Here is a 21,074-nt window from a genome sequence, read left to right on the forward strand (position 1 = left end):
TACAAAAAAGAAAAGGGAGAAATGCTAAACCTTAATGTTTTATGCAGTTTTCCCCAAATTTCTCCTTATTATTATACAGCTTTATGCATTTGATCATTTTTATCCTCAGTCATAACATTTCAAAAGTTAGTTTGCTTTTTATATCTGGTTCATTATTTTTGTTTCATTGTTTAGGATTATGTAATTCCATACTTTAACAGAAAGCAAGCATTTTCTTACATATATTTAATCTTTGGTTTTTCGTTCTGTGTAAATGTTTACCTTTTAGTTCATGTTGTGTTAGCTAAAGAGTAAATACACCTAGTGTTTTTATACTTGTTTAAATAGTTTATTTGCTTTTGTTTTAATATTTCTGTCTGTGACGCCCCACACCATCTTGTTGAAACATTTCATCTAGCTATATCATTCTAATATCATTTACTACTCAAACTCTTTGCTTTTCCTAAAGGTTTATAGGTATATAATGCTTAGTTTTTGTTTGTTCTAGTTTAGGCTTGTATTTTCCTACTTCTGAATAATGATATTACCCCCCTCCACCCCAAATGTTTTTCCTTACTTAAACTTATGCATATATGTACATTACTTGCATGGAAGTATAATTTGGTTCTAACATTTTATTTTAAAGCCCCAAAGTCATAGTGGTTTCCCAAACACAAAAAAGCAGAGCAACAAAACCCCTGAAACTGAAAAAACAAACTATTGAATCGGAGGTTAAATATGACGTTCTACAGTAGAATTAATGAAAATGTACTTTTGTCATTAATATACATAGGAAAGTACAAATCCAAAAGTACATAAGCTTATTTTTTTATATATATTTTTATATTTGCACACTTATGTTAGCACATTAAATCATACTGGATTGAATAATGTGAGTATCGTTGTGGTGCTATAGTTTGGTTTGTTTTAGCTGAACTGTGGCTTTGTATTGGCAGATTCTCATATGGTGGAGTTACATAAAGGCATAAATATGCAGCACTTTGTGAAAGGAACAATGGGGGATTTATTGTGGCCTCCAAAATCACTTTGCCCTAATGCTTTGTCATCGTCTTTGGCCAAAAGAAAAAGAAATCTCTCTAGAATCAACTTTTCTATGTGTGTGTGTGTGTTAATTTTTTCTAGAGTGTTTTTGCAAAAGGCGGGGGCCCTAGGTATTTATTTATGTATTGTTTCTGTTTTATAGCTAGAATGACGTTTATGTTTGCAATGTCTGTTTGATGCAGCTCGTTACTGAAATGCAAACCTTTTGAGCACCCTGGTTGCATGTTTTGCTTATTTTCTACTTGCAGTCGCAAGGACAAAATCTGATAGAAGCCATACTTTTGGAAGTGTTAAGTAAAAATTGTGTTTATGTGCTGTGTTTAACACACTGGAAGGATGAATTGTGCAATTTTAGGTGGTCAACTGCCCAGACCTTTACACTTGCTGCAATATATTGTTCAGTATGTTGGGACAAATATGTGCAGAATTTTGTCCACTGTAGAGTATTATATTGGCTTACTCCTTGGTTAGAAATTGAGCAAAACATGCCCATGTACAGAATTTACCTACTTGTCTTAGTGTTTTAGTTTGTGTGGTTGGAGGAGGTCACCTGTGAGTTATAAGGTTTGACAAAAAGAATAAACAGGAAATGAGACAGCTTTAGAGTGCACATGCTAGCACACACCCTCAGTCTGTTACGGAAAAATCACTTAACAGTCAATTACTGAACTCAAATCTGATCCAAGACCTTCCTTTTTCAGACAACACATTTTCACATGATGTAGGTTTGCACAATACACAAAAAGCTTGAACCCCAACCCTCCCCTCCTCCAAAGTCAGAACATACAAAAGGGCTCCATTAGTGCTACACCACATAGCACACTGGCATTTGTAAACGAATCCATGTTTCTTGGTCAGTATATTTCACATATGGAAACTCATACAAACAACATATGCATATGACTGCTCTGCCTACAGCAGTGTAATCCTTAAAAACAGAATATGATGATACAGAAAGATTATCCGACTAATGTTTACCTTATTGTTTAAATACAGCACTAAACAGAGCAGAAGAAATGTAAAGGTTCTCTCTGAAGAAAATGTTTCACTAAGAATGTCATTATTGAATAGGAGTGTCAAAATGTTTGGCAATATTGAAATGCATGAGTATCACCCAGCATCATACAAATGGTCAGTGTTAACACCAGCTTTTTTCCATCACTCCATCACACTATCTCTCGTTTATTCTTTCTGCCTCTTTTTGACATTGACATAGACCCTTGGCCCTCCGCTTCTTCCTTTCTCCTATCTCTTCATCACTGGCCAGAGCAAATGCTCCCCCTGGCAGCTATTTCCAGACCACATAAATCCCTGTGTGTGAATTGGTAAGGGGGGGGTCTCCATATTGTGAAGGACTCGAAGTACATAAAGTTGTTCAGTCACTTAACTATATGTATAGTTGTAAAAGAACCACTAGAAAACAACAATAATTGTCTTTTTTATTTATTTTTCTTTTGTGGCGCCTTGTATGTCATTGGAAAGATATGTCAAATCATAGGGCTAGCAATCTGCAGAGATGTGCTCAGTTTGTTTGGTGTAGCAAACATTTTTTGTCTTTTTTTTTTTTTTTGTCATAATTTACAAACACGGTACTGCCTTTATTATGAACAGGTCAATATAAACGTTTCAGTATTAATTAGAATAGAATCTTATTATGTAATATTAACAATATTAAAAATGGGTGGACATCCAAAAATTCTGGGAAGGAAAGCATTTCTTGAAATTTTATGGTTGTGATGACCCTAGTCAAGCACCTTTATTTTGCTTTAAAACATCTCTTAGCCAAAACTATGAACACAAAGATAAAGCCAGACAGTGATGCATGCTGCTGTGCAGGATTTGTTAGATCTTTTTTGGATGCTGAGATATGTAGTGGTACTGCCAACTGTTTCACTGATGGATCCAGGTGTTTTAGGTAGTTGTAAGCAATGTGGAGCTCTTGCAGTTTAAACATGGAGGAGGGAGGAAATCCAAGTGAGGGGGTGTGAGCTTGAGTTACCTCAGCAGCTGAAAACGTGTTTTCACTGCTCTGTTTGTAAAGCTTTAAAGGAGCAATCAGGGTTTTTTTTTTTATTATTACAAAATATCAAGTGATTATTAGTCTAGGCAAACGAGAACCATTACATTTTTATTAATAGTTGCTAATTAGTTGTATTTCTAAGTTACCTTATAATATGAAATCTTTACCTTGTCTTAACCTATAATTAATTCTTAACTTGGTTATCTTGTCTAATAACCTGTTGGAGTATTGGCTGATCTGATATGTGTAGGTTATATGCTAGTTAGGAACTGTTTAAATTTTAGTTTGAGCTAACTAATATAGAATACAGTACCGTAATAAAAACCTCATTTAATGATCACTGGATTAGGAACAGGATTAGGGAGGTCCTGACCATTGAAGAGCAGGGTGAAATAAGGGTAAAAAGTATGCAGAGAATCAGGTGGAATACAGTCTCTAATTGTAAAATTAAAGTGCTCCTGTATGGTCAACTAGATCATTCAGTGTACACTATTCAGTAGAGGCTAACCCGTATTACTAGAGATGCTATAGTGTACAAGTTAGTTAACTATTTTTTGAGGCCTGGTAACTAGTGTATATATTCTGTGTATATAACGAGCCCAATGCAAATACATTGTTATATTCATTCATTATTTCAACTACTTATCCAGTTCAGGGGTGGGTCCTGGAATCATTGGGCGCAAGGCGGAATACACCCTGGAGCGGCCACCAGTCCTTCACAGGGCAACACATTCACTCACACACACTCACCTATGGACACTTTTGAGTCACCAATCCACCTACCAACCTCAGACAGTCACCCGGAGCGGGAATCGAATACACAACCTCCAGGTCCCTGGAGCTGTGTGATTGCGACACTACTTGCTGCGCCACTGTGCCGCCCTAGATTGTTATATTCTATTGGCTAATGATGACTATTTTTTATGGACTGAAATATATGAACTGAAGTAATAACCTTTTTATTGTATGAAAACATAGCTAATCTGAACTCACATAGGATGTAATCTTGTTAAAAATAATTAAGGCTGGTAGGTATTGGCTGCATAAGGCCAATAAGCATTCAGTATATGCTAATAATCATTTGGTGTAGACAATGCTAGGTTAACTAGAACTCCTGTATGCTGTAAGCTAGGTAATAAACACTAATGAAAACAGTTGTATTCATCGTTGTCTATACACATGAACACTTATCAGGTAATCAGGTACCCCCACAGGTCTGAATTCCTAAGCCACTGATGCAGGCTTTAAGTCACGTGTGCTTTTTATTGCATTTAATGCATAGTGGCAAATTTTCTAGAGATGTGTGATTGGTTGGGGGAGTGTGCTCTTGGAGGAAGTGAGCAGATTCAGCAGCAGATCTGCAGAAACCAGAGCTTAGTTTCTGACAGAAGTGTATCGCCACTTAGAACGAAACCTCAAACATAGGAAAGGAAATGTACAGACCTACATATCAATCAGTTTCTGTTGCTCTTTTAAGCATAATGTAAAAGATGGTGTGGTTATTGTTTTTGTCTCAATATTTGCTTAATGTCTTCAGGTATTTTTGTTGTGGTTCATACAATTAGTGCAGTTATATTCAAACTCTAGACATGATTTCTCCTGTTTCTCTCCTATGAACAGTGTAAATGTAATTTATTAAATTTTCAGGTCATGGTTGTGTTTGAATTGTTGCACATTGGATTGAAATTATTGCACCCTTATTTGCTATGAACATATCTATTTATGTTATTTTTAAAAGTGCACTCGCAGTGCTGTGGAGTAGTTCAAATAGAAAACCTCTGTCTGCTTGTTAAGTCCCAGACCCACTAAAGGGGGGAAAAAGGGAAAAAAAAAATCTAGTTACTTTGTCTACCTGCTTTATCTACGTTTCATTGAAGGGAATTGCCGGTAGCATACATGGTCAGGGACTGACCGTGAGCAGAAGATAAGGCTCTCTCCCCATGGCATCTCTACTCCCAGAGACAAAGCTGCGGGAGACACCGTTTTCTCTCCGCGGCTTTTCGGCTCCTCTGTTCCCAGAGACGGATCTGCAGGAAACACAGATCTCTCTACACGGCTCCTCTGCTCCCAGAGGCGGGTCCACACAGTAGGACATGGGACCTAAGGCACAATAAGACCCATAAGTGGTGAAATGTCATTTGTGACGTCACACGTAATCAAGCGGATTCCTCTGCTGGAGGAATAACTCTTGCAGACACTTTGCACAGGGCATGGTGATCTTAAGCTCAAGTACGGCAACTCCAGTCTCATTTGTTTTCTAGTGTTTGCATGGCGAAATGTTTTTCTGAATTACAAGTTCATACTTTTACTGATAAACAGCGCATTCTTGTGTATTTGTACTGTATTCATCATCCTTCATGCTCATTATAAAATGTTCTCAAACATTTTTAATACTAGAAATAAATCCAATAATGACACAAATATAAACAATTTTCATGACTGCTAAAAAATTGCACAGTTCCATATATAACATATGAGTTCATTGCACCAACATTATCCATTAAACTAGCAGCTGGACACTCAGAAAATATTTCACATGCCTTCTGTTGGTACTGATTGAAGCATGCAGTTTTATAAATAGCAATTTCTAAGATGGAAGTCCATCTGTTCTATCACATGTCTTTGTTGACAATTCAAAACTATTTGAAACAGTTAAACATCTGTTTTATTGACCTTTTCCACAAACATTTGTGGTACCTGGGATGGCTTTGAATTTGTGGTTATGTATATCTATACATACATCTATCCATCCATTCCTCCCAACCAGACTGTGAAGAGTGTGTGGTGATTTTGGTTGCCATTAGCACCATTGTAATTGGTGGAGTATAGGCTTTAATTTCTTGTTAGCAGGGCTTAAAAATTTGAGGGAAATATAAATAATTGTGATTCTTCTGACCAAGATCACAACTGGTGTTTAAAAGGAGATTTATGTTTTATGTAATTTAAGGTACAATTCTATTTGTTTAGGTTATGGTTGTAATTCGGCTTCTTCTGATTGGTCTTTATTTATATTATTATTCACTGTCTCTTTAATGCTGTGGTGTATGAGGTGAATAGGGTGCAGTGTGGTCTCAGGTGAGCAGAGCTGAGGGAGGAGAGGAGGATCAGGTGACAGCTTTCTGCTCCAACAATGAAATGGAGCTGAGCTTCACCTGAACAACAGGTGTCTCATAGAGAGAACAGACAGATGCACATCCCATATTTTTCTATCTTTCCCTCTCTGGCTTTGCCTTTTTGTCTTTCATTTTCTGTTTGTCTCTAATTTTGTTTTGTTTTTTTCTCTACTTTCTCTCTCTCTGTCTCTCTCTCTCTCTGATTTTTGTCTCTCTGGGAATGGGTCTTTTGTATTTTAACTACTTTTCCCCTTTGAAAATCAGTCATAATTTCTGTTTATTTCATAGAAATTCTATTGGCATGGACAAAAATATAAATGCAGCCCACAAGGAATAAAGATGGGTTTGGAGCTGTTTAATCTATCTGCACTAACTTAGACTTTTATTTAGTGGGTTACCTTCAGGATATCATCATGTTAGCTTGTGTATTAGCATGTTGCTAACATTAATTTGTGCTTTGAAACCATTATACTGACAGAACTGCCTAGGTCGGTCAGATTCTCTATTTCAAACACCAGGAGACATAGGTTACCCAGTCTGTGGAGCATAAACCTGTATATTTAAGCAGTTTAAGCTTGTATGAACGAGTCTTAAAATATAGGCTCCTGCAACCAGGCAGTGTAGATGTGTTTAACAAAAGCCCCTTTTAGGCATAACCTAGAACTTTTCCTGGACATTACCCATAGGAGCTGTATGTATGATCACAAATGTCTGAATCATTTGTACCATGCATTACCTGGACGTTATCCTGCCAGCCCCATAGTACAATGTCTGGGTAATGTCAGAATGAACACATTATTCATTTTCTGGAGAATTCACCGTGCACTGCCCAATGCCTAAAGCAACCAGAATATTTCCTGTGGCGAGGACGTGTCAGACACCAGAAAATGTCTGGCTAAATCTGTGGAAGGGCAACACCAATCCTCACCTTATCTGGAGTTCATACGTGAAAACGGCTGAGACATTTGAAAATCAGTGGTGTATACAACTTCAAACTGGGCACTGTTTTTGGGTGAGTAAGTCAAGATAACAAAGGTAGTGTATTATGTAGGGAGGCATTTGGAATGGAACGGGACAGTGTATACACATGCAGAAGGCAACTATTGGTTCATAAATTTCCTGACAAGATATACACACGATATATTGTTTTTGCTTAATTGTGGCTGTCCTTTACATGTCCTCCCATTGTAAACAGCATCTTTGGGATATTGAAAAAGCTCTTTAGAAATTACTATTATAATAATTATTATGTGTGTTATTACACATGCCGACTCAAAGTCATTGTAATGTCCGGGATGAATGTGGCAGGTGTTTGCATTCACACATATAGTTCCTCCAGGTAAAGTTCAGAACACTTCCTGATTACCCTGTATGCATGGGAAGGGCAAAATAAACATAAATAAAACAATAACTTATGAAACCAAACAAGTTTGTCTTGTTACCACCAGTGTGACATTTGTCCTATGCTTATCTTCTGTTTCACTTGCTGCTGAGATTAAATTCTAGAATATGTAGTATTAATATTGTTAATAATGTCAGCAATAAAGCCAAATAAAGTAGAGGGTGCAGAATACAAACAAAATTTAATGCCATTTTATGCCCTCTGCAGGGCCTAGTATATGTTGGATTAAAGCATAAGTATGATGATAATCTCATACTGCCTGCTATTAAAAACATATTAAGTATGTATTGTACTATTTGGGGTAAATATAGCTTAAATGTAAATGTGAGGAATGTTTTGATTTGGTGTCCATACATGAACCTGTGACTAATGTGTAATCTTCGGGCTAGGGCGTTAGTTCAGATTTACTTTTTAGTTTGCTGCTGTTAGCTTTGTGCTATAAAATTTGCCTGTGTCTATGGCTTAATTTCAGGATCCACATATTAGATTTTCTTTAGGGTGTTATCTTTGAAAGAAATTTAAAGGCTGAAATATAAATATAAATGATGGAATGTTGTTCTGTTTATTTGTGAACACTGTACTATCTTTGTTTGTTTTTTGTTTACTCAATCTTGACATTTTTAAAGTATCTAGTAATTTGCTTTTATCAAATTAAATGCTTATTAACTTTAAAACGAAAAATGTATCAGTTGGCAAGAGTTTTAGCCTCCCTTCTATTTGCTGTCAGTCATTCTTGGCTTGGTCATTGGAAGCAGAAGACACACAAAAGGGGATGCCATTTGTGTGGAATTATTGGTTATTGTACTAACAACGAAATGTATCTTCCGTATTTAATTAATCAATGGCAATTGTGGGGGGGGGGGGCACAGTAGTGCACCAGGGGCATTAAACATTGCATCAAAAACACTTGTGTCCTTGTTGCTTTGTATATAAATAATTAAACGCTAGAGAAGTCTTAGTGTGAGAGTGAACATACAATTGAGCACTGGTTCTCTTTTTTTTTTTAAAAAAAAAAGTTTTATCTTTAAAAACAGAATAATAATCTAATTTCAACTAGTATGATGATTCACAGTATGTGAAATTCACAATTACAGCGCTCATTTTCTGCTAAGAAATTAGAGATTGGTTGAGTGTGTTGTGTTTGTACTTTTAAGTGTGGAAGTAAGAGCCACCGAAGACAGAAGGTTTTTTTTTTTTCCAAGTACTAGTAGGCTTTTTTTTCCTCCTCTCCCGAGTCTTACATGGGTGGGTGGTATTGAATCTTTGTTTTGTAAAAAGTGAAAGACTGCATTATTTGTATCGGAAACCAGCTGTCAATTAATTCATTCGTTCTTCCTGATCAGGGTTGTGTTAGGACTGGAGTCTCCCCAGAATCATTGCACATAAGGTAGGAACTCCCCCTGGACAGTGTGCCAGTCCACCATTGGAAAGACCAGTATTTGCTTCCTGATGATCAGGAAAGATGGCAAGAAACATGCCCCTTTCATACATGCACTGTAATCCAGAAATTTTAAGGAGTTTACCCAGAGGAATAAATTTGCCCCCGACATATTTCTGTAGAAATTCATGTGTGAAAGAGGCAATTGCTGCTTTCGAAGTGGTAACTACAAATAAAACAACCTTATGTTTCACTGTAAGATGATGGAACTATTTTTCTAAGTAGTTTTTGGTCCAGTTTAAATATATTCCAATGAGCCACAAGATTAACTTCACCAAGAAGCATAGTTAATAACATTGATATTATCTCATTACAGTGTAACCTGTCAAAGGCTGGGATATATTAGGCAGCATGTGAGGTGTTCTTGAAGTTTACTTATTGGAAGCAGTAAAATGAGCATAAATCTGTGGTCTGTCTGTCTGTCTCAACCATCTTTGTAGCCCACCAGGAAAAACTGGGCTCGAGGAAGGAACATACCCTGGAGGGGGCGCATTCACTCACACCCACGGACACTTTTTATGGGCCAAATACATACTCAGAAGCATGTTTCTCTTGTGTTTTGGGGCCATTTTGGTACAAAATAGCATTATTAAATACAGATAATCACTGCTGGCAAATACATTTTTTACATAAGATAAAGCCAGGACGAGATTGTGGCACGATTTGTGTATGAAGCGTAAACAAGGAAGTAACTCGTATGACATTTGAAGAGCCCGAGCAAGAGGCTGAGAATACTTATGATTGTATGAGTATAAAATGGCTATGTGGCATGCAAATTGTTTTCCATATTTATAAAAAAAAAAAAATATATATATATATATATATATATATATATATATACGTGTGTGTGTGTGTGTGTATATATGTTGGCACTTAAAGTGAAATCCTTGAGGAACCCCCCCCCCCCCCCCCACCCAAGCTCACCTGGTCCTATTACCCAGAAGAAGTACTACATTGCAAGAAGCTAAAAAAGGTTCATGTCTGTGGTGCACTGCATGTTCTGCATATGACACCGTGTGCCCATTTTGACCATTTCCTGCACATTCTTTGGTGGTTATGAATTTGTCATTGTTAATTTTTTCCATCTTAGGACCCCTTAAGTATGAATAATAAATATTTGAAAAGAGATCTCATCAGATTTGGAGAACAGTAATAACTGGAGTGCAGAAAAGCAGCTTCTAAATGAAATTGTTGAGGGTTACATGTTTTAGAAATGAGTATTAATTGCAGAGGTGTTTGTACTGAATGACTTGAGTGCTTGCAGGACGTTCTGACTGCTCTGCAGCTTTTCCAGTCTTTTCCAGTTTGGTAAATCTACTGTGTTTGTTAGCCATAATTATGTCACTAGTGATCTTCCTGTGATTCTCAGATATGCTGATATCAGTTCTCTGGGTTGGATATTACATTATTAAGTACTTTAAAGAAGTGCTTTAACTTTTTTTGTATTTTAAGCAGTGTTGCAGTTGGGACTGTCTTGCACAGACATTGCTGCCTAATAGGGAGATGTCCTCAGAATAAAAGTTGTGCTGTCAAAGAAGATTCTAATAAGCATTAGCATTCACTTTGACATTTAGCTGTATGTAGAGACCCAAATCTTGCTAAAGAAAACTCTAGTAGATAGACGTTGTATGCCGAAGTAACATACTGCATGTTGGCCAGCAATTCCAGCTGCAGTGCATAACATGGAGCACCAGGGTTTTCAGCTTCTCTTGTAAGTGATGAAAGGGTAACATGTTTGTTCTTCATTTGAACAATATGGTTTCCTTCACTTTGGATATGCATGCAATATGATTACAAATGTTGCCAGAAAAGTGGTATTTTTTTTAATAATGGAAGAGAAATTTTATTAAAGTATTTAAGTACTTGTGCACAATAAGCTTAAGACCTACCTGGTCTTCCCCTGTCATGGTATCCATGAGGCTGACTCTTGTATATAAATATTGTTATATAGCACGTAGCATCGTGAGTAACTTCTGTAACTCTTATTTTTCTGTGCATTTTTATCTTTCCATAGATGTTTTGTGTGATGAGAATATTTGAACGTGCTTATATAAATGGTAAATCATGATCAGCAAATAATAAGAAATAAGAGAACCTTATTTATTTATTTATTTAAAAAAAAAAATTCCCTTCTCACCTATAAGAAAATTTGCACAGGCTACAAACTGTAACGGTGCAGAAATTATACATGAAATTCTGATCTTTGGATCATATAGCAGAGACCTTTGTTTTTAAAGTCATAGAGGAGAGCTAAGGAAAGAGGGAGATGTGTGACGTAAGATTTCTCACTGTTCTTATCTATGCTCCCCCTTTCTCTTAGCACTCACCCTTTCCTTTTCACCCTTCTCTTCGTCTCCTCTCAGATGAATTAAAGACTCACTTATCACTGTTGATGCCCCGTTTTTTAAATAGCTATTTTTTTTGTCCCCCCCCCTTATACTTTGGGTTCCTTCCACCCTTTCATTCTTTTCTCTCCTTTAGCTTGCTCTCTCTCTCACTCACTCACTCAGTGTTTGAGGTTTATTTAGGAAATGCAGAAGAGAGGGAGGAAAAAAAAATCCAGCTTGGGTAGAGGAGGAGGTGTGTGTGTGTGTGTGTGTGTTTTCCCCTCTCCCCCTTCTTCCTTCATCCCCAACCCCCTTCTGTCTCACTCCTCCCTTTTTTCCTTCAAGCAGCTTTCTTAGCAAATGACAGAGAGCTGTATGCTAAGTGGGTGGAGACCTGTGAGCAGAATGTGGCCTTGAGATTGTGGGCAGGTCTAATTCAGGAATGCGCTACTGTACTTTGCTTTTAATTTTTGTGTGTACACGAACGCCCAATTACTCCACTCTTCATTTATATGTTTATATATATATATGATTATCCTTATAGTTCAAAGTAGGAAAATTCAAAATTCCACTCTTGCATGACCCTTTTAAAACATAATAATGCTGGCTTTATTTTCATGGCCATATCTGCCCATTCTGATACATAATCTTTTAAGAAATTAGAAATTGTGAATTAATTTTAAATCTCTGTATTTTATATTGGGATGTGTGTACAGTAGAAGCAGTCCCATATTCCTTGGAGATCAATTCTTGTTCTGTTCAATACTGTTGGTGACAAAATATATAATAAATATTGGAGCGTGAATGCTATGAATGTAAATTACGACCATGTTTACATATGTCAGTCTTTTTTCAATAGTGAAGAATCTACCAGGATATGGGCTCTTTAAGTGTGTTTATGCATGCATTTTTGATCAGTGACGAAAGACTCACTGCTGGCGGAGTGTGTATCAGTGTACATGTGTTTGTGTGCAAGAGCACTAGAAAAAGGTGTGATCGGGGGCCTTTTTTCTGTCCTGGCATCTGCCTCTTCCTCTGTAATCCCCCTTATGTCTCTTTTTCTTTTACTCTTTTTCTCTCTCTCTCTCTCACTCACACACACACACACACACTCCCTCGTGTGTCTCTCTCTCTCTCTCTCTCTCTCTCTCCCCCTCTCCTGTTCTCCATGCTTAGCTGTAATTCCTCTGTCTCCGCCCTGTTTGTTGTTCTGGTGTTGGGGGAAGTGTGTCACTATGACATATTTAGCTTCCCCTTGGCTGGGATTAAAATGTTGCTTGACAGCAAGGCTCCTGATTGGCTGTCCTCAGATGTCTGTCAGCCTCCTTTTCATTCTACCACTCTTTAGAGGCAGACCTTCTCTGTTTGCATCATATCTCTCTCTTTTTCCTGCTCTCTATCTTTCCTCATTACTCTCGGAGGTGTGCATGTCATGCTTTTTAGAAGCTGAACATGAACCTAAGCGTACATCCTCATTGTGGAACAGTGCACTCTTTGATCAAGAACTATACTTTAACACCACTACGTGATCTCACTAAAGTTAAAGTGGCCAAGTACAATAAATCCTCACAGACATTGTATGTAAGGCTTTTCCAGAAAAGTAGAAACTTTTTTTTTTTTTAAGTAGAAGCATACAAAAGGAGATTTCATTTTAACAGGAGAATTCTTTTAAGAAGGAATACTTAATATTTTTTAAATAAAATATAAGCACATCTGGTGGCCTTTTTGAATAAATAAAACCTAAAGCAGCACAAGATTAGCTCACAGCTAGTTGGGCTAAGGCTAGGTAGCACAGAAACTGTTGTCATTGAGCTAAAGCTTGGAAATGTTCCATTAAGGCAGAAATAGGCTTTGGGAAGGGGGTTGGGGGGATTCCTGAGATCATTCACAGTGATGGAGCTGAAAGGACGGATGGAGAGAATAAAGGCTGCCTCCATGTTGTGTTTTCTTTTCTCTTCATTGATGGCGGCCAAGCTGAGCGAGCAGCTGCTCCTCTTAGTGATCATCCAGGGCAACTGCAGCTTTCTGCATTTCGTTTTTTAATGATTTTATTTCACAATTGTGGCATAGTTCTCTTTAGCTCTGTTTCCCTCCATTAAAAAGATATGTAAATTTATGTTGTTTACATGTAATAATCTTACATATTTCTTTAATGTCAAATGATCCATTGTAATGCCTCTTAATTTCTCCAGAACAGAAAAATTCAACCTTCTCAACTTTAAATATGCCAAAAATGTATGCAAAATAGGTTGTGTTGTTTATTAGTTATTTTGATCAGTTATATTTGGCTGTAAAGAGACAGATGGTGGTTCCTTTTGAGAGCCTTGATTTATTTTATTTGTTTATGTTTCAAACAATTTTTAAAACCTACAGACTAGTATAACTTGCATAACTTATTAAAATATCTACATCTTTATTTTCGTCTTTTTCCTCTTTATGTTTTTATATATTGTTTCCTGCATTTTAGCATGAATATTAGAATAACAGGCTTATACTTTTGAGAAAATAAACAGTCAATAATCAACTGGGTCATCAGAGACAAGAAAAGGAGAGCTCTCTCTCTCTCTGTCTCTCTCCCAGGCTATTGGAGTTCCTCTGATCTTTCTCCTCTGAATCACACAAAGCTCTTGGCAGACGGCTCTTTTCCTGTTTACAGTAGTATTCTTAAATTTCTTTCTCAAATGCTCCAAACTCCTGCTGCTGGATTCACCTCAGACTGTTTACAATGCCGTGCACACGTGCTAACACTAAATGCACCAACTTGTATAGAATGAATTAGCTTCTCTAGCTTCACTAACTTATCTTCTCTAGTTCCTCCAATGAACCTTTAAGTTCCCCATTGTTGATAGTATACCTGTGATAACAGCATATGCCTGTATATTTTTTAAAGGTAATAATATGCTAATTTATCCTTTTTTCTTTTTCTTGTTTTCCAGGGTTTGTGGATGCACTTAGATGTGTGCAATGAGTGCTGTGGCTGGCATGCCTCAGGGTTTGGGATTGTGCTCTGGACTCAGTAGAACTCGAGACTCACAGCAGCAGCACCGAGCGTCATGAGCTTAGCCATCACGGCCAAATCTGAGTACCTCCACATGGCTGCCGGATCAGAGTATGACATTTACACTTTCTCTCTTTCTTGCTGTCTCTTTTTGTTTCTTTCTTGTCCCCCCCTGTTTCTCTGTATCATTGTACCTGTTTCTCTCTGTTTTCTCTTATATTGTTTCTTTTTTGTCTCTGCTTTTAAGGATGTCTGTTGATAGAAAATATCACCTTGTAGTTAATCCCTATTTATTGTAATTCACTCAATTATTTTGACCTTAATTTTTTTCCTGTTTTAAAGAAAATGCATTTAGGTACAGACATGAATGGACAAAACCGCCATTAGAATGTATGCATTACTTTAAGTAATTAACAAGCACTGCCCTGAGCCCTTATTTTTTTTCACCAAATTCTTTCATTTACTTCTATATAGTCAAGCTACAAATAAATGTTGAGTTACTGCCTCTGACTTTCTGCAGTCACCTTTATGTTGTGCGGTGACTGTGACAGGCTAAATGTCCGGGAAAACATATTTGAATGTATTTAAAATTTTAACCGCATTTATACATTTATGAACTTGTTGCATTTACATACGTATAGAGTAGCCTTGGCCTAATGGTTAGAGGACTGGGCTTCACCCCAAATTCCTCACAGACACGGAAGGCAGAGCTTGAATCTTCAACCACACCAAAAAAAAAAAAAAAAAACTATGAAGATCACTGACAGGACAGTAGCTTATTTATACTATCAGCTCTTATCCATAAACCTGTAGGTATTTTTGTTTGTTTTTCTACAGCAGAGTTTCTCTTGTATGCCTCCTGTTATGACGTTTACATCAGGTCTAGCCATCTCCATATGGGGAGGTCTTTAGTAGTAATTGCATTTCAGTATGGGTGTTTATACGAAATTAAACCATTTAAACCTGTATATAATGTATGTCTATATTTGTAATTGTGGTTAACTTCAAGACTAACTATAAAAGAACCCCAAATGTAATTCTAAGAATCTTTATAATAACTTGGGTGGATTAGATATTCCACTTTCAGTTTCAGCTTCAGATTCAGATTCATGCCAATTGACTATTTGTGTTGCCAAAGCTTGGGTTACAAAGTTTGAGTTTTGAAAAGTAAAAAACATCCTATAAAACTGAACATTAGATCCACTTTCACACTTGTAGTTTTACCGCTGTTGTGGTTTTTTTTTTTTTTTGGTGCACAAATGTTTGTGTTTTAAAATATGAGAGAAAGAAACATAGAGAGAGAGAGTGATTGAAGTTTAGTTTCCAGTCATAATTTCCCTCACTTTCTGTATGAAAGGTTTGTTTATTTTTGGTCCAGGATTTATTTATTATTTTTATTTAAATTGACAAAAGCCCTCAGTGGTTTCCACTGTGATGCCTGCCTCCTGTTGCCGCGACAGTTTGCGTTGCCATGTTGCCGTCCCTGCACTGTTCAACAGTTTGTTACCTTGGCAACAACCTGAGTGATAACTGGCCCTTTGAACTTTTTTGATAGATTTAGGGGTTTGACAAATCTCTTTTATTGGGGTGGGTGTCAGGGTCAACATGGTGCTGCTGCAGTAGTTGCCATGGTTACATAGTATGCTGTGATTCTGGTATGTTGATAGTTATTGCTTATATGCTGCAGCAGCTCACATGGTTGTTATACCTGACTTACAACCTCCCATAGAGCTTTCCCCAGCATTCTCTTTCACTGTCTCTCAACCCTGTTTGGTTCCCGCTCTCTTTTTTCATTCACACTTTTTGATTTGTCTCTCTTTTCTTTTCAAGCTTTTTAAACATTCAACACTCTTTGTCTTTCTCTTCCTAAATCATTTCTGTTGTGTGCCCTCTCTCATCTCTTGACATTTGTGTCTGTGTTCCAAAATTAGCTGTAAGGCTATGATTAGCGCAGGCCTCAATGTCAAATCTGATTGGTGTTTCAGTTGCATTCTGTCTTTCTTTCTCTCCGTTTCTGTCCATCCCCAATTCTCTCATTGTGACTCTTTCTGTTTCTCGCCCTTCTCATGAACTGTTTATCACGGTTTCATTCTCATGTCTGACATTCAAACGGTTTTCCTCAACTCCTCTCGTTTTTGTGTGTCAATAACGTAGGAAATCCCCAGTCTCTCTCTCTCTCTCTCTCTCTCTCTCTCTCTCTCTCTCTCTCTCTCTCTCTCTCTCTCTCTCTCTCTCTCCTCACACATAAACACAATGGTCATCGATTAGTGCTCATCCCCACACGACAAGTCACCTTTGTATATAATTTGTCTGTTAATCATTTATCAGTTGTTTAGCTGCTGTTTTCCCGCTTCTATTCTTGTTTGACTTGTGTGCACACACATCAAGCACGCACACCCTCTTGTAGGTCCGCCCTCTTTAGGTGGTCATGCACTTTCATTTTAACACATGAGTCGTAGCAAACTGTTTGAGTAGGAAGTGTGTGAGTATCAGAGAGAAAAAGACCGAGGAGAAGACAGCCCAGCAGAACACATCTTTGTGAAGAAATACAGTACAAGAGGTAAAGAAAATGACAAAGGAGAGCAGATAGCCAGGTAGAACACATCTTGACGGAGAAAGCATGAGAGAAAAGGGCATGAGGAGAGGAAGACAGCATGGTTTAACGTGTAATCACAGAGGAAGAAAGGGTGGGGATAAGAGAGAAAGAATAATAAGAAAAACCATGTTGAAAAAGTCTTTGAAAAGATTTTTAAAAAGGAGCAAAAGAGAGAACTAAACTTTTGTCATTTCATTAATGTATTTTTTAAAATTAATTTTAATAGCAGAATTGTGTGAATTTCTGCTTGTCTTTTTTGCCCTTGAGGTATGAGGCTAATGTAAGTTATGTACATAAGTTTATAATAGGTGTTTAAAAATAAATAAATTAATAATAATTCAGAATGATTTACAGCCATATGACTGAGGCAGCTATACAATGAAATTTTTCATTTTAGCTAAAATCCAAAATTCTGATGTCTGAAAATTAGGTAACTTGGTGTTTATGAATACTGCTATATTTGTTTCCAATTGGTGCCTTCTCCTGTTGTTGTTTTTTTCTGTATATCTTATGTAATTACTTTTTAGTTTAAAGACATGCATTATCCAGACCACATGTATTGCTGTTGTTCTTAAAGGGGCTCGTGAAATGAAATCAGCAGGCTGTAAGCTGATATCTGATAAAATGGTTATTTTTGGTATAATTATTGCTTTAAAGCTTCAGGGTGAAGGGAGCATTTATTTTTTTTATTTATTTTTCTTTCTTTCTTTTAGTAGTATTTTTATCCCACTTTAATAAGCATTGGTCATTTAGGTATCTTGATAAGTGGAGAATTTCATAATAATTAAGGTTTTAACGGGTTGAGTTTAGATGTGCCTTTTTGTTTTCAAATTTTTGGATTTAGTGCACCTTCAGAAGTTTCTGGAATTAGTACACATGAAATCTACAGGTATTTTATGTAAGTACTCTTAAATGATTTACTATTCCACTGTAGGCACTGGAATGTTTAGATATTAGTGCATCTTGATTATTGAAGTGTATGGACATGAATCTTCCCTATGGATTCATGTAATAATAGAGCACATGGGTTAGTTGTATCATTATTTTATGTTATTAGTATTTTATTTGTTTTTTTTCTCATTGAACTGTACTGTGTCATAAAGTATTTAGTTTGTAGCACCTTCGTATTTATATATTTAAAAAAATGCAGATACAGATTCTAATACCCTAGCTCTTCTTACTTCAAAACATGTTACAAATTTTTAATCAAGGGGCCTGCTCACAGTTTTTTAGGTTTTGAGTGGCTGGATTGCAGCCAGAGAAGAAATCATTTAGAAAAAATAACTATTTACCATGTCATACATTTCAAATGTTTTCAAGTTAGTCATTTTGATTTTGAGATTAAAGTCATAATATTTGGAAAATGTGAAGTCACTGTGGAGTATGGGATGGCAGTTTGTTCTGCTCAAACACCACCGTAGCAGTTGGCACTGTCCCTTAATAAATACAAAATGCAACGTGGACAGTATCTCTCACTCAGTGTTGTGTTTACAGTGCTTTGTCTCCTTACAGCCACAGCTTTTCACACTTTTGGGAGAAACGGCAAAGACAATCCTGTTAGTGGTGTGGGACTCTGAGTAGGGAACGAGATCTTAACTGTTTGTACCACATGGACTAGGCACTAACGGACTGTTGTATTTGTAGTTTTCATCCAAAATATTTGCTGGGCACAATCAGCACAATATTCGCTGGATTGGTATAGAGATGTCAATACGGTCTCTACCCAACTCTATGCCCTTGGCCAGACAACATGAGGAATGCTGCCATAGTAAAGAGGCCAGTCAAATGAAACTGTATATGGCCTGCGGACCATAGTTTGAAGACCCCTGCCTCAAAGGCATTATGGTTGTTGGATTTGGGTTTATGATTACATAAGGAGGCTGAAATGGACCACACACCACTTCTTATTACAAGAACAAAAGATATACACAATTGCATTGAATTTAAATGCATTCAAAAGAAGTTTTTCTTACACATACTATCAGCAAGGTTAAAATCATATAATTTAACATTGGGAATAATGCAACCTTGATATTAACACCTTAGTCCTCACAGTATTCATTTAATATCAGCTGCACTATTTTGCCAAAAGTATTGACTCACCCATCCAGATGATTGAATTCATGTGTTCCAATCATTTCCATGACCACAGGTATACAAAATGTTTACCTAGGCATGCAAACTACATTTGTGAAAGAATGGGTCGCTCTCAGGAGCTCAGTGAATTTCAGCTTGGTACTGTGATGCTACCTACGCAACAAGTCCAGTCATGAAATATCCTCACTACTAAATAATCCACTGTCACCTGTCAGTAGCATTTATAACAAAGTGGAAGTGATCGCTAACAACAAGAACTCAACTAGAACAGCAACACTTTAAAAAAAAAAAAAAAAAATGGCAACAATGTTACTCTCACTCTGTAAATGTGTTACGCATTTCTCACGAGAGTTCTCCATGCTGTGATTCTCAAGTTGCATAGCCATGTTTTTAGGGGACCAGTCTGACACAGAAGTGAGAGGCGCTATTCTCCCTATTACGTGTCATTTTAAGGTAAAACTACTATGTAGTGTTTCTTTAAACTGTATGGAATAAATGTGGGATATCACTCAAATTTATATGCTTGTGAGGGGAGATGCATGAATATATATATATTTATTATAATTTTTTTCTTCTTCTCCCCTCCTCTTTCTCTCCCTCCCTGGATGGCATATTATACCTGGGCTCCAGGTTCCCCAACAGTCTGAAAAATCACACATTTTTCCACTATAGATAGTGGTTGGGTGCATTCTTTGTAGGCCATTTAGCCTTTTAGTTGTCTACTGGAAATTTATCACATTTCTGAAAATCCTCAGTGAAAATCTGCTGCCTTATGATTTTCTGTTAGATGCTGCCACACTTTCATGTATAACCCATAACTTGTGCTTGATTAAAGTAGTTATACTCCCATCCCACCGCACTTTACACACATTACAAGTAGCCATCTTTGTGATTACTAAACTAAAATTTCTACAGGCTTTACAGTACAGCTGAGCGATATGAGAGCAAATCAATATCATGATTAATTGTACATTTTACAGCGATTATGATTAATGAACTATTTTATTATTATTTTTTTGACATTCATAGTTCAGTGAAGAGGCTTATGCTGTATATATGCTCCAGTTTTAAATAAGTGATATATTTCTATTGTTGCTGGGAGCTTGTTCCTCTCTTGTTTTTTGAGCACTGTTTATATTTGGTGTGTGATTGTGCTTTGGTCACTGAAACAGTTTTTTCTCACTGTTTACATTTGACTTTTTGTTCAGCATCGTATTAGTTAGTCCAAACACAGCACGTCCAAACTACAAACGCAGTGTTTTCCTTTGGTACTAGCAGCTCAAGTCGCTTGATTGGCCTCAGTGTTTAGGTGACAGAATCACATGACTACAGCTTTTTAGCATGGTTTTAAAGGGATAGTACAGTGGGGACTTAAAATAATTAATATAATCAATAAAGACAAGATTATGTCGATTAGAAGCTATGAATGTTGGTTTGATTTATTTTCGATTAAATGCCCAGTCCTACTTTACAGTAAAACCAGCAGCTAATTTTATTTTCTCACACAAGTTATTGGCTGTAGTTGTCGAAGGTTTATTTTAAGATGTGAATCTTGATTTGGAATCTGGATGATTAACTAGTCTTATGTTATGTTATGATGGGTTCATGGTCCAGTGCAAGATGCTTACTGGAATATAAATCTGTAAGTGGATCTGCTGTATCTGCCCGATTTCCGATGAGAGAATGATGTCAGTATCAGACCCCCTAAGATCTTATATGCCTCAATTAGAATTATTTTAAATGTACTGTTTTGGTGTTTCGTACAATGTTAAAAGCTTGTCAGCATGGTATGTTGCTAAAACTGATTTAGGCTCAAATTTACTGGCTCAACTGGTTTAGGTCTTTTTTTAATCACGGGCATTAAGGAAATGGATGCTGGTTATTTTAGCTTGTGAATGGCACACATTTGTGCGAGAGAGAGAGAGGGAGAGAGTCAGAGCTAGATGCAGCTTTTACTTTAAAATGCTTTTCTTTTGTGCAAAGATACGAAATGGCTCTTTCCCTTTTTATTTATTTATTTTATTATTATAATTTTTTTAAAT

At 36.8% G+C, this 21,074-nt stretch overlaps 1 protein-coding gene across 3 annotated transcripts in view; it reads left to right on the forward strand.

The window, feature by feature from the left end:
- kmt2e (lysine (K)-specific methyltransferase 2E) overlaps nucleotides 1-21,074 on the forward strand; it is a 44,664-nt gene that overhangs the window by 3,375 nt on the left and 20,215 nt on the right. For 2 of the 3 annotated variants that reach the window (XM_066668084.1, XM_066668085.1), the window contains exon 2: nucleotides 14,278-14,450. In XM_066668084.1, coding sequence (XP_066524181.1) covers nucleotides 14,395-14,450 — 56 coding nt within the window. In that variant the 5' untranslated portion in view covers nucleotides 14,278-14,394. Of the gene's footprint in view, nucleotides 1-14,277; nucleotides 14,451-16,797; nucleotides 16,900-21,074 lie in introns of those variants that run through there. The other variant, XM_066668086.1, reaches the window with a different exon arrangement.

The sequence above is a fragment of the Hoplias malabaricus genome, chromosome 4 (assembly GCF_029633855.1).
Source record: "Hoplias malabaricus isolate fHopMal1 chromosome 4, fHopMal1.hap1, whole genome shotgun sequence".
NCBI classification, from domain to species: Eukaryota; Metazoa; Chordata; class Actinopteri; order Characiformes; family Erythrinidae; genus Hoplias; species Hoplias malabaricus.